This window comes from Rousettus aegyptiacus, unplaced genomic scaffold, assembly GCF_014176215.1.
Source record: "Rousettus aegyptiacus isolate mRouAeg1 unplaced genomic scaffold, mRouAeg1.p scaffold_m13_p_5, whole genome shotgun sequence".
Lineage (NCBI taxonomy): Eukaryota > Metazoa > Chordata > Mammalia > Chiroptera > Pteropodidae > Rousettus > Rousettus aegyptiacus.
Window position 1 is genome coordinate 97830162 of NW_023416308.1, and position 13164 is coordinate 97843325.

The 13164-nt window shown below is 34.0% G+C and overlaps 1 protein-coding gene across 17 annotated transcripts in view; it reads right to left on the reverse strand.

Moving 5' to 3' along the window:
• DCDC1 (doublecortin domain containing 1) overlaps window positions 1-13164 on the reverse strand; it is a 358252-nt gene that overhangs the window by 222404 nt on the left and 122684 nt on the right. The window contains exons 1-2 of one of the 17 annotated variants that reach the window (XM_036220550.1): window positions 8363-8403; window positions 7459-7653 (exon numbers count right to left, since the gene is read on the reverse strand). The exons of 13 other annotated variants lie outside the window; for them this stretch is intronic. Coding sequence is in view for 1 of the 4 variants with exons in the window: in XM_016154848.2 (XP_016010334.2) it covers window positions 8450-8458 (9 nt within the window). In the remaining 3 variants the exon portion in view is untranslated. Of the gene's footprint in view, window positions 1-7351; window positions 8459-13164 lie in introns of those variants that run through there. 3 more of the 17 variants (XR_001598079.2, XM_036220549.1, XM_016154848.2) reach the window with 3 other exon arrangements.

The following is a 13164-nucleotide window of genomic DNA, read 5'->3' on the forward strand; positions in this document are numbered from 1 at the left end:
TACTTTTTCTTTAAACTAGAAAATATGTTTTTAAATGACAGCTTTGTTTTAATCTAGTCTTGCTTTCAGCTGTAAATAATATGAAATAATAATACGATGGATCACTATTGTTATGTGGGAATGGAATGACTAGCCAAAGAAACTGAGGAAGAGAAACTTTTTGAGGAAAAGCAAATATTCTGTCATCAAATCCTATAAATATGACAATTATTTGAGATTTTCACCCAAAATTTAGCAATCCTATACAGCTCAAATCCTGGGACTATTTACCATAAAAGATATAAATAACTTTGCTACCTTTTAAAAGTTCACAAGTTAGTAATGTAAATACATATTAATACAATCCTTGTGGTCAGGCAGCATACACCTACATATGTGTTGATTATCTTGTGATGGAAAAAATATAATTATGATTTTTATTTTTCATTTTGTTAAATGAATATCTTCATTTTATAATTTATTTTAGAACAATTTTATTTTAGAATTTTATTTTAGTTTAGTTTTACAGAAATCTTGCAAAGATATTCCCATATACTCCAAACTCAGTTTCCTCTATTATTAAATTATATCTTATATTGGTGTGGTATGTTTGTTAAAAGTATAAAACAAGCATTGGTATTTTATCATTAACTAAAGTTCATACTTTATTCAGATTTCCTTAGTTTTAACCTAATGTCCTTTTCCCATCCAGGATTCCATCCAGGATAGTCATTATAGAGTTAGAGCTCCTCTTGGCTGTGACAGTTTCTCAGACATTTTTTTGTTTGTTTGTTTTTGATGATCTTAAAAGTTTTGAGGGTACTGGTCATGTATTTTTGTAGAATGTCCCTCAGTTGAGTTCATTCACGGAATTCATGTTCTTCAGTTGCTCTCATGATTAGATCAGAGTTATTAGTTTGGGGAAGGAAGACCTCAGATGTAAAGTGTAATCTTATCCCATTATAACAAGGCTACATACTATCAGCATGGTTTATCATTATCGATATCAGTTTTGATCACCGGCTGACGTAATGTTTATCAGGGTTTTCCACTGTAAATTTGCTCTTTCCTTTTCCCTTTCCTTGCACTCTTTGAAAGGAAGTCACTAGCACAGCCCACACGAAATGAGCGGGGAGTTACGCTCCATGTTGTTGAGGAAGTGTCTATATAAATTATTTAGAATTTTTCTGCATAGGAGATTTGTTTACTATCCCTTAATTATTCATTTGACTATTTTTATATCAGTATAGACTCATGAATATTTATTTTATACTTTGGATTATAATCTAAAACTACTTTGTTGCTCAAATTATTCCAGTTTTGGCTACTGGGAGCTCTTTCAGTTAGCTTTTTGTCCCTTTGACATGCCACCATTGTGTGTTTTTTAAGCAGTTTCTTACAGTTGGGCAATATAAGATATGCCAGGTTTATTTCAGTCCTAGAATCTGCCACTTATTCAAGGATCCCCAATTTCTTTTATTGAATAATGCAATTAGAAACCAAGATCTGAACACTAAGGAGTATTTTTACTTCTAGGTTGTCTCAGCTGACCGAACAAGGAAATATATGTATGTATGTATGTGTGTGTGTGTGTGTGTGTGTGTGTGTGTATTTCTGTATGCAAACATCTGTATCTATATTAGGATAAACATGAGTTTATATATTAATGTCTCCAAACTCTAATCCATCACCACATGGATCATTCCAGTCTTCTTCTCTTGCTTGCCTGTAACCTTCACTCCAATAGTAAGAAATATGATTCCTCCCATCTGCCATCTATTTACCTAATTGTTGAATTATTTTATATATGTAAATTGTTTTTATATATGCGTGTGTATATATAAAGTTTTCAGAATTGCTATTCCAGATCCCTGTGAAAAACAACTTTATCAGTAGAATATGTCTACATGCAATTCCCTTTGCATTTAGTTTTACCAACTTCACTCACTTCCAGTTACTTAGATCTGCATCTTATCTTCCCACCCACTTCAGTGAGGATGTTCATATGCTTGTAATACAGATGATTCTTTTGTCAGAGTCTGCATTATATCCTGGAATCCCTCAACCTCCTAATTTTTTTAAATTTGCATACATAAAAGTATACTCCTTTTGCTGTAAAGTTCTATGGTCGCTTATATCAAATTTAGCATCCAATTTATTTTTGTATTACAATTTGTTTCACAGTACTGAAATGACTCTGATTCACACACAAAATAGTTGCAAATAGTAATAGTTTTAAGATAGCTTTCCTGCAATTTCAGGACACTTTTCAACAAAAATCCTAACATTCGAAAAATATAAAATTTTAAAAATTATTTCAAAGTTGCATCACTAATAATATGGAACACTGCTTTAATTTTTAATCATAACTATTAAAGTTTGACCCAAAAAACTTAGAACTCACAAAGAGCAATGAAACTAACTTACATGCTGATAGCTATACACAGTATAGTAGGTATTAAATTAATTCTAGTTAAATGAGAAATAAATAGGTTAGACTTAGGAACTACATTCATTACTGCTATAAGCATACTCTACAGATTAGGTTGTTTGAAGTGACACAGTACCAAGTTAATTTAGACTGTGATAAGCACTTTTACTATGTAAATTTACCTGGCATTGAACTGAGCGCATACATGGATACTAAAAGATAAAGCATTTTATAAGTTTTTTTTTTTTCATGCTTAGCTCAAATTATTTTTAAGGTCACGTTAGCACTGCAACCTTCTAATTAATGGCATATTTGAAAGAAATTCAAATATGAAAAGCAAAGAACTTATGAAAAAGTACATATAAAAAGCAAGGGCCTAATTCCCTTAATATGTAGAGTTTTATAAACAAACAAGAAAAAATATTAATAACCTAATAATGATGTACAAGGATAGGTACAAAAAGTGAAATTTTAAAATGGCTTTTAATTTAAAGATATAAAAAGTGTTCAACATCACTTATAATAAGAGAAATGCTAAATAAAACTCAGTGAGATTGCTTACCTTTACACTGATAAAAACTAAAAAAAACACTATATCATCAGTGTGTAGGGGAAACAGGCACTCTCATATACTGTTGTCTTGGGAAGGAAATTTGATAATATCTATAACAATTTGATTCTTTTTCAGTTAGCAGTTCTACTTCTTGTAATACTACCTATGAAACTGACACAAAACCCCAACAGGTGCATTCAGTAATATTCATTCGAACATTTTTTTATAATAGCCAAAGATTGGATATAAATCAACTGTTTAAACCTAGAGGACTGGTTAAATAAATTACAGTACATCCATACACTACAAGGCAGATATGTACGACACAAAACGTTTCTCAGAATACATTATTAACCAAAAAAAGGTACCAATGAATATAAATAACATTCTACAATTAGTGGAGAAAGAAAAGTAAGAGTAGGAGGAGGAGAAATGGAGGAACGGAAGAAGAAAAGTGACATACGCTTGTAAGCTTGTTTTTCAGTGAAACATGTCTGGAAGACATCCGAGGAACTAATAAAAGTGGTTGCTTTTGGGGGTTGTGAAAAAAGGTTCATTTCTTTTCTCAGTACATTCTTTTATAGTATTTGATTGTTTCTTACCTAGTGTATGCATTACTCTTTTCTTACCTAAAAAACTAATTCTTAAAAAGATTAAGAAATATTATCCACAAATGAATGGCTATATACTTGAATTAACTACTTCCTATGAGTTCAACCAGAAAAGTTAAAACAAACAAATAAACAAACAAACACCTCAGTTTAGTATAGTCAGGAAATAAACTTACTTAAGCTACTGTGTAATGTCCAGAACTAGGGAACAAGGGTGGGATCAGCAGAGAAAATGTCCCATCCTGGGGTAGTGAGAAGTTTGGGGTGTTTTGGGAAAAGGGAATAAGGCCAGTGTAGCTGAGGCACGTGGAGTAAAGAGGAAAACGTCATGTGGTAAAGTTAGGGGAGCACAGCCTCAACAGGAAATAAGTCGTGTTGAAGCCATGTTATTCATCTTATTTCAGGTACTTCAACTCACAAGTGCCAGAAACTTATCTGTGTTAGGTATTGTTTTTTATTGAATCACTCACAGATCCTTGAGAAGAATCTCCAGTTCTGGGCATCACAGAATATATAGTACAGTGAGTACTAAAAGAATGTTCATTAAATAGGAAATAAATTTATTCCAAGTCACTATACCTATTGCTACAATAACAGACACCACACAGGTTAAGTTTTAGTGACATAATTTCTGTCAAGAACTAAAGTGTTTGAAACCAGAACTAGCCTAGTCTGCCAAAGGTTCTCAGATTTCTGACAGTTACCACTCAGAGCCCCATGTCCCCCTCCTTTTTCCAAATCAAAAAAGTTAGTTTTCCCCTCAGATACACCCTGACTTGTTTCTTAATACTTAAACATCCCTGAAGAGTTCCACCCAACCTTCAACGAGGAAATTCTAATGTGGAATCAAAGACAACTTGGTCTCAGTAAGCATCTGAAAAGCATATTGGAGGTGGTGAGAGAGGCTAAATGGCCAGAATGTCCATTTTGATGTTTTCTGTGGGCAGAAACCAGCAGGGACAAGGCAGAGAGAGGGAACTATCAGATTTGCCAGTTGAAAACTAAATCGATGTGCCACCAGTTGATGGCAGGCCTCTCCATTGAGATCATAGACTGTTTCCAGCTTTTATTGTAAGCTAGTTATCACAGATTTCTCATTGGCGTATTTTGAAGATCTCTGCAAGTAGCAGAAGCCTCAGATTCCCTTAGGAAACATTTTCTCATAAGTAACTGTCAGAGAGGGCGAACATTGTCTCCACATCACAGGCATGATGAACTTTTTTTTCACAATTACACTTTCTGATATTTCTACTGAAGCATTATTTGCAAAAATGCTGTCAAACTGTCAGGATTTTGTGGTAGCTTTTATTTTTTCAGTCAAAAAGCAACATCTCTGCTAAAGTTGGTATTTGCCAATGTTGATAGTCAGGACTTTGTTGAGAAACAAGTTTCCACGGGTTTCTCTAGCATTTCTGCATGTTTTATGAGAAGAGACACTGAAAGCTTTTGTTCTGGACTATCTTTTAATGGATGGTTATATAATGAATGGCCTTGAAAGACAGACGTAGTATCTCCCTATGAAGCAAAATTTGTTTCCTGAACAGGATAATAAAGATAATCTATCTATTCCTCCTCCCCCATTCCTCACTACAGCCTTCTCCTCCCCACACCCCACATCCCAACAAAGGTTGGGCAGGTTTTCTGGCAAAACACCTTATAAGATTAGAGATTTTCTAATTTCAGGGTTCCCCAATTGTGATGCAAGCTTACTACCTAGACAGTATCCACCTGTGCCACTCTGCATTGCCCCCATCAGACTCGAGGACAAGGAGAACCAGTGTGAACATAAAGCTCATGACTCTTGCTGTCCTCTGTCTCTAGCCCAACATCCACGAAGCAGTGGTAGTCTAACTTGCTAGTCTGCAAATACGGTAGAAATATCAGACCTTTCACAGTTCTTGACAAACTTCAATGTGATTCATCAAAAGACCTTCCAAAATTTTCTGGTTTTAAAAATGCTTCTAAACCTTGATTTTAATTAGTGATCAAAGGTAATTGAGTTGGGATACTTCATTTAAGGACAAGAAGCATAATTTAACATCAAATTTTAGTATATTTTGGGGTATTTCAAATCATATTAAAAACTAGATAAAATAGAAGTGAACTTATTGGTTTTATTTGTAGATTGAATATATTTATTTATTCTTCCAATGGCTTTGTTTTAAAATAATTTAATATATAAAAATGAATATAAGTTTGATATAAAATGAGTAAGAATAAGTTAAAAGGGAATATTAAAAATAAAGAAAATGACTTTTCTTTTATATTGCTTATCACAACTTCAGTTAACTAAATGTGTGTGCTATTGTTTGCCTCATGTCTCACTCCCCTGCCCGACTCTAAGCCTCATAAGAGTAGAAATTATGTTTGTCTGTTCACTGTGAAAGATGCCTGATACATAGTAGGTGCTTAATACATGTTTTGTTTTGTTTTGTTTTTCAAATAAAGTATAAAATAAAGAGGATGGGGAGAGAGGGAGAGAGAAAGGCAAAAAAATATGGCGAGCCTATGTGATTTTTTCACTAACACAACCCCGATCATTGTGCCTAGTTCAAACACTGAATTTCCCAGCTTCCTTTGCAAATAGGCATGGCCATTGATATACAAACACAAATTGTGGGACTTCCAAAAAACTCTTTACTCCCTACCACACTTTCTCCTCCTTGATTCTCAGAATAACATGTTGACTAGAGGTTCAGTAGTTGTCCTTGGTCCACGAGAGGAAAGCTAGAGAATCTGAGACTCAACTCTGACATCCTTGAGCTCATGAACTAATGCCGGCAACTGTCTCCCACCAGACTTCTCATCTAATGATTTAAGCCACAGTTAAGCAGGTTGTCTGTGATTTTGCAGTCAAATCTAATACTAATTAATACAGCCCATGAAATGCATGTCATGAATTTTTTTAAGTGGAGCTCTTAAACTACTATATTTCACTCCATTAGTGGTTAAAAAAAAAAAAAAAAAAGGAGGGGGGTAAAAATGGAGACACAAATTTTTTGAGGCATAAGTCTAGGAAAAATTATTGGATGTCCAAGTAAACAATCAGCATAAAAAAAACTCTTATCATAAGTCAATGAGATTTCAAAATCACCAAAAAATCATTAGTCTTAAATGTTGACTTGTTGAAGTTAAAAGTTAGTTTTTCGGAAAATATGTTTTAATACTCCAAACATCACCCTTAAAAAGTTTAATAAAGCAACCTTTCATTAGTCATGGATTTGCCACTTAATTTCTTGGACTTTTCTTTTTTCTCATCCTTTAGATTTGACCAGTCAGCAAGCCTTTGTAAAAATTCTCAGATTACACCTTTCCTTTCTGTTTCTAGAAAAAGCACCCTAGGCTAGGCTTCAATCTTCTAATCCATAATTACTATAATTGCTTTCTAAATGATCTTTCCAACTACCCCTTCTCATCCATCTATCTCATCTCATCTCATCTCATAGCTTTCCATGTCATTATGTCATTCTCTGCCTATACAGCACTGACCATAGACCCTTAACAACACTTACTTTTTTTCTTGTATGTTTTAGCTTCTGCTAAATGGTAATATCATGAGAAGATGTCATGCCCATATTTTTCCATAGTTCTCAATCTTGTTTTCCCATTAGAACCATCTGGAGAGTTTTTTAAAAATACCAATGTCCCAGTCAAACTCTTAAAGATTCTAATTCACTTAATCTGGGTGAGGTCCAGGAAACCATATATTTTTAAATCCCCATCTGCCACCACCAATGATTGCTGGAGATACAATAGTGAACAAACAGAATCATTCTTATGCTCGAGTCACTTCATGCCGTTATTCGAGCCATGCCCTGGGTATATGTGCTCTCATGTAAACACATATCCAAACACACTTACACCTCCCACCAAATGTGACTTACCCATCCTTTGAGTCTGAAATCAAGTTCCACTTCCTTCGTGAATCATTCTTTGATGACAACTATCAACATTGATCTCCCTTTCCTCTAATTCCATTTGATGTAGCCAACCACCCCCAATCTCTTTAAGCTCCTTTGGTTGTTATTTTTTCTGTAACACACAATTAGCACCTCACTATATGCTGTCAAGCTGTTCATCTGTAAAATAAGCACAATGACCTAGTTGACCTCAAAAGTCATTTCCTTTGACACTAACGATCTACGAATTTATGATTTGTCTGTACTGCCCAATTTAACATTCATTGCAGATGCTGTTTCTCACTAATTATTTGATATTTGTATATTTTCTTTTTCTCAATAAAGTACCTTTAAGGTTCCTTTAAAAGAACATGGTTTTATACATCCATGGTATATTCCTACCCTCAGCACAAAGCTAGATGCTTAAATGTACACTGACTAATATATTCAACTAGACTTGATGGAATATCAAAAATGGAGATGAGTGAAGGCAAATCCTTTGAGGAAGTAGTTTTCTATAAATTAGAAAAATGGGCTTTGGAGACAGACTAACTGAGTTAACTCTTCCAGCTCTTACATTTATCAACTATGTAGAAATAGTTATTGAGGGAATTACTTAACCTCACTATGTCTCAGTTTTCTCATTTGTGAAAATAAAGTAATAACAGAACCTACTCATAACACAGTACCTTGCATGTAATAAGCATTTAATAAATGTTAATTATTGATTAGATAAAGACAATGAAATAATTGAAGAATCAAAGAATAAAATGAGCATTTTGATGACTGAGGAGACTGGAGGTATAGATGTAGATGAGTTTAATAAGTGAATTAATATACAGTGGCAGTTCAAATAAAATTGAGTACCTACTCAGAAGACGACCCTTACCTCAGACCCTGTGGCCTATATGTCAGCCAGAGAATCAGGCCAGAGAATAGCTCACACATTCCCTTGTCCCACTTTCCCTCTTTGTCATCACCTGCACTGAAAAAGGCAGACAAATTATTCATTCATTCATTCATTCATTCATCCATTCATTCAACAAATATTTATTATTATTTGCAAGATACTGTACTAGGTACTGAATTATAAAAAGTGAGTTTTGCTTTTATGAGTTTGTAGTATAGTAAGAGAGATAAAGCATGTATATAAACAAAGCAGAAAGCACAAGGCAGAAAGAGATGCATATGCAAATCATTGCAGAAGTTTAGAGGAGGGAGAAACAAGGGAGGACTTTAGGCAAGGGGTTGCAATCAAACTGGGCCTTGGAGAGATTTGAGTCAAGGAACATTCTTTCCTTCCCTGAGCAGAAGTGGCAGAAGTTAAGGCCCAAAGAAGGAAATGTGGAACACATTACGTTGATGCTGAAGACTCCCAAGGTGGAGTCAAGAGTAGGGAGTAGGCAATAATGGTCAAAGTCATCATTTCTTCAAGATTTAGTTAGGGCATTTGAACCTTCTATTTTCTAACCTGTTTGGCAAAACCTATATCTTATTTTAAAAGAATAATAATATTCTTCAAATAAAACATCTTAAGTTCTATTCACTTGGAGACAATAACAACAAATTTACATTTCATATCCTATAATCTAATGTTCTAGTCACCTCAACCATAGAACAGCACCACATTCCCTAAAGGCAAATGCTCTTCACAGCGAAAGACTTCTGTTGCCTATTTTCTACCTATTTGGACATATCGGAATCAAAGCCTCAATGGGTGAGCTTAGAGAAGACAAGGTGAAAAAAATCAGCATCCTGATAGACGGTTCTACACCTGAACCTTTATAGTACCAATCCAGGAGAAAAGACCACTAGATCCATCACTGGAACAGGGGTAGGTAAACTTTTTCTTTAAAGGGCCAGATAATAAATGTTTTCGATTTTGCTGGCCATACTGCTAATCTATTGCAACTACTCAATTCTGGTGTTATAAAGTGAAAGCCACCATAGACAATACATAAACAAATGAACATGGCTGTGTTTCTATAAAATTTTATTTACAAAACAGGTTGCAGGTCCGATTTGGCCCATGGGCTATAGTCTGATAATCCTTAGTTGATAACAACTAAGATTCGTTTCTCTCTCAACCTACATGTCCATTACAGATTGACTAGTTACATCATACCTTTCACTCCAGTACCAAAATGATGGAGGAGCCACTATATCCACCCATCACAGTGGCAAAGGAGAAGAAAGTTCTGGAGTTTCCCCAACAGGAAATAAATGCTCCGTCCTAGAAGTGACAATCATTATTTCCATTTACAACTTATTGGCCAGAACTAGTCACATGGGTCACCCAATCATCAGAGGCTTCCTAGTAAAATCATATGATGTATGACAGGTAGAGACCCTGAAATGTTTGGCAAGGAGCTTTTGTGACTGCCAGAATCTAGTTTAAATCAAAGACTTTTAGGAAAAGTTTCCTTTCATTCAAACAAATTTCATGTGTATAGCACTGACAAATTGTAGCCCATCAAGGTAAACTTATAGACATTTCAACTGATCTAATAATCATTCTAGATAGGCATAGTTGAAAGACTCATGATCTCTCAAAAGATTTATTCTTCTGTGAGAAATTCACTTGGCATATTTCACTTTATATAATACATTAAGAAAGAGTAATTGAAAAAAGAGAAAACAAATGATTGAATAAAAAATCTGATGGTCAGAGTGACAGATTTTCATTATGTAAAAGGTGCAAAATAGCTTAGATATATATAATTATAGATCTTATCATGCTTCTTAATAATAATTTTTAAAAATTATATATTTTCCCTATCATCTAAACTTCAAATACAAGATGATACCTTCTAAAATCAACCAGATTTTTTCCTATTATCTTTTGAAAAAAGTAATTATCAGCTTCGGTCTAAGAATTCTAAGATTATTTTAATTGTAAGGATAGACACTAGGCATTATATGTTAATTTTTTAAAGAACTAGAGACATTTCCTGGAAATGCCATTTATGCTAAACTAATGAGATTTAATTGAAAATGAATTTTCCATCCACATTATTGCCTACCTACTGATATTAATTTAAAGAAGTCCATAAATTTGTAGTTACAAAAAAAGGCTTACCCACTCACACATACTAACAGGTTAGAAAATTCCAAAGACACGATGCAAAAATAAATAGAATCATACACTCTTAAAAACTGGAAGAGACCTGGGAAGTCAGTCCAACTTTCTATACCACTCAATTCTCGAAGGAAAAAAATAAGTTACCATGAAAATTATATATCAATGCCTGAAGGATAAAGGCTGATTTACTTTCAAAATCACATCGATAGTATAATATAATTTTAAATCTGGAAAAAAAAATTATTTGTTTTTACAATAAAAACTACAGAAAGTAACTTAACTTTGTTAAGGGAGACATGAAGATAATAAAGTGAGGAAGAATTTGAAGCGAGCCCCATAATTAATTCAGTGTATGATATTGTATCACCTGATGTCCATTCAGATAGGTACATTACAATTAGGGGTATTATTTACATTACATTTGATAAAATAAGAGTTTCACATTTTGTGGTAAGTATGTAAAATCAAAGCTGATTCTTTACTTACTGCAATACGATATTCAAAAAAGAATTTCAAACCCTCCTAAATAAAAAAGAATTTCAGACTCTCCAATACTTATTTCTGTAACATCCTCCATTTTACTGAATTAAAGTTTATTCTGTCTCTAGATTTTATTAAATCAGAGGGTTTCCAATCTGGCTTCAGGTAGCATTTCAGTTGGCAGACAGTAGGCCACTAGTGTAGATGTACAAAAAACAAACAAGAATCTAGCTTACTGAGGAAAAGACTTATTTGGTACTTGGAATAGCTTCACTTCTTGACAACTGCCATTAACCTTGTCTAAAATATGAAATTACTATAATCAATTCTGCAAGAGTTCCCCACACTTATCTACACACACGCTTACACACACTTTTCTAAATAGCTGAGGGTGAAATCAAACAACAACAACAACAACAAAAGCTTTCATCAAGTTAGAGTATACATATTCTTCAAAGGAAGACTCAGTCTCATTAATGTGCTGTCTATATAAATATGCTTTAAAATGGCATGTGTGGCTTTCTTTATCTGAATAACACATAATTCACAAATTTATAGATGTCATTTTTTAATAGATTTGAGATTTTTTTTACTCTCCAAAAGGTAATTTTTTTTTTTTTTTTTTTTTTTTTTTTTTTTTTGCGTAATGCTGTTTTAGAGAACTCTGAAACTCACATAGCCACAGAGGTTGAGAACTTCTTCTGTGAGATAGCCTTTTGTATCACAAGGCATATAAATGACTCCCACCACTGGAGAAAGTCTCAAGGATTCTTACCTATTAGTGTTTCCCAAAACTACTTGGAGAGGAAAAGAGGGAAAATAAGTTTCAAGATAGCTATTTGATGGCTAAAGCTGTCAAATTTTAAGTATCATTAAGGAGCATACGTAGCTCTTTCGGGCTCATATATGTGATAAAAGAAATTGTACTTAGATTTGTGTTTTGTCACTAAAAACTAGGCCATTTTATCAAGACAGGAAGACAATCATAATAGCAGTTATCTTTCAGGTTATAAAAAATTCAATATTTTCTTAAGAAATATTGGTTATCAATTAAATGCAGGTACTAACCTATGTGCTGGGAGCACAATGCTCTCTGTAGTGAATATTTTTTAATTTATTCTTTCTTTTTCTTTCTTATAAAAAAATTTTTTTAATTAAAAATTATTTTTAAAGAGAAAGTATCCAATACTCAAGTTCCCTTTCAATTTAGGGGTAATTTAGGACACATTCCCCACTGAACATAGTATTGGTTGGGAGGGGGATTGTGCTCTGTCTCTCTCCTTGGAAGCCAAGGTGCAGCATGCTTCTTGGAAGTACAGGGTGTAGACACATAAGTGTGATTCAGTCTCTCAGATACTGCCCCCGCACCGCGGACATTCCATCTGGAGTGAGTGACGGAAAGACACAAAAAGCCTCTGTTGCTCCAGTGGTTTCTGCCCATTTGCCAAGCCTCCATCTTTTGTTGATTCTCTGTCGTTCCAATACTTTTCCTGTTTTATTTTGATTAAGGTAGCCAATTGACTTTTTTGTATTATAATCAGGAACCCTGATTAATGCAGTGTCTATGAAGCAAATAAACAAGTGCCAAAGTTGCATTCAAGATGTATAGTGAGAATCAGTGAAGAAATTCCCAGTTTTTAAATGTTGTGCCTCATTCACCACCAAGCACTAGCTTCCAAAACTCTGCTTAGCAATCTGCAAGAAGATTTTAGACTCATTGTCAAGGCAGTCAATTGTGTGGAAAATAAAATAACAATATGTCAAAACCTGGTTATCTGCCTTGCTTAAAGAATTGAATGCCAATCATAAAGTTATGTTCCACACTGAGTTTTATTGGTTGTCAAAGGGATAGGAGCTCTGCTGGGTTTATAAAATGGAGATTAGAGTTGCCACACAAAGACCAGTTGCTTCAAAAACGCATCACCTTGAAGGAGTTTGGAATGTTTAGCAGGTAATCTGAGGTTGTTAATATGCTGAACCTGAAACTTCAAGGGATAGGCATCAATATCATTGCTCATTTCAGTATAATATCAAATATTTTAAGCCAGACAACAACTATGGATATAGAACACTGGTGCTAAAATGCCCTTCACTTTCTCATTTGGATGATGCTCTCATTTACCTCCTCG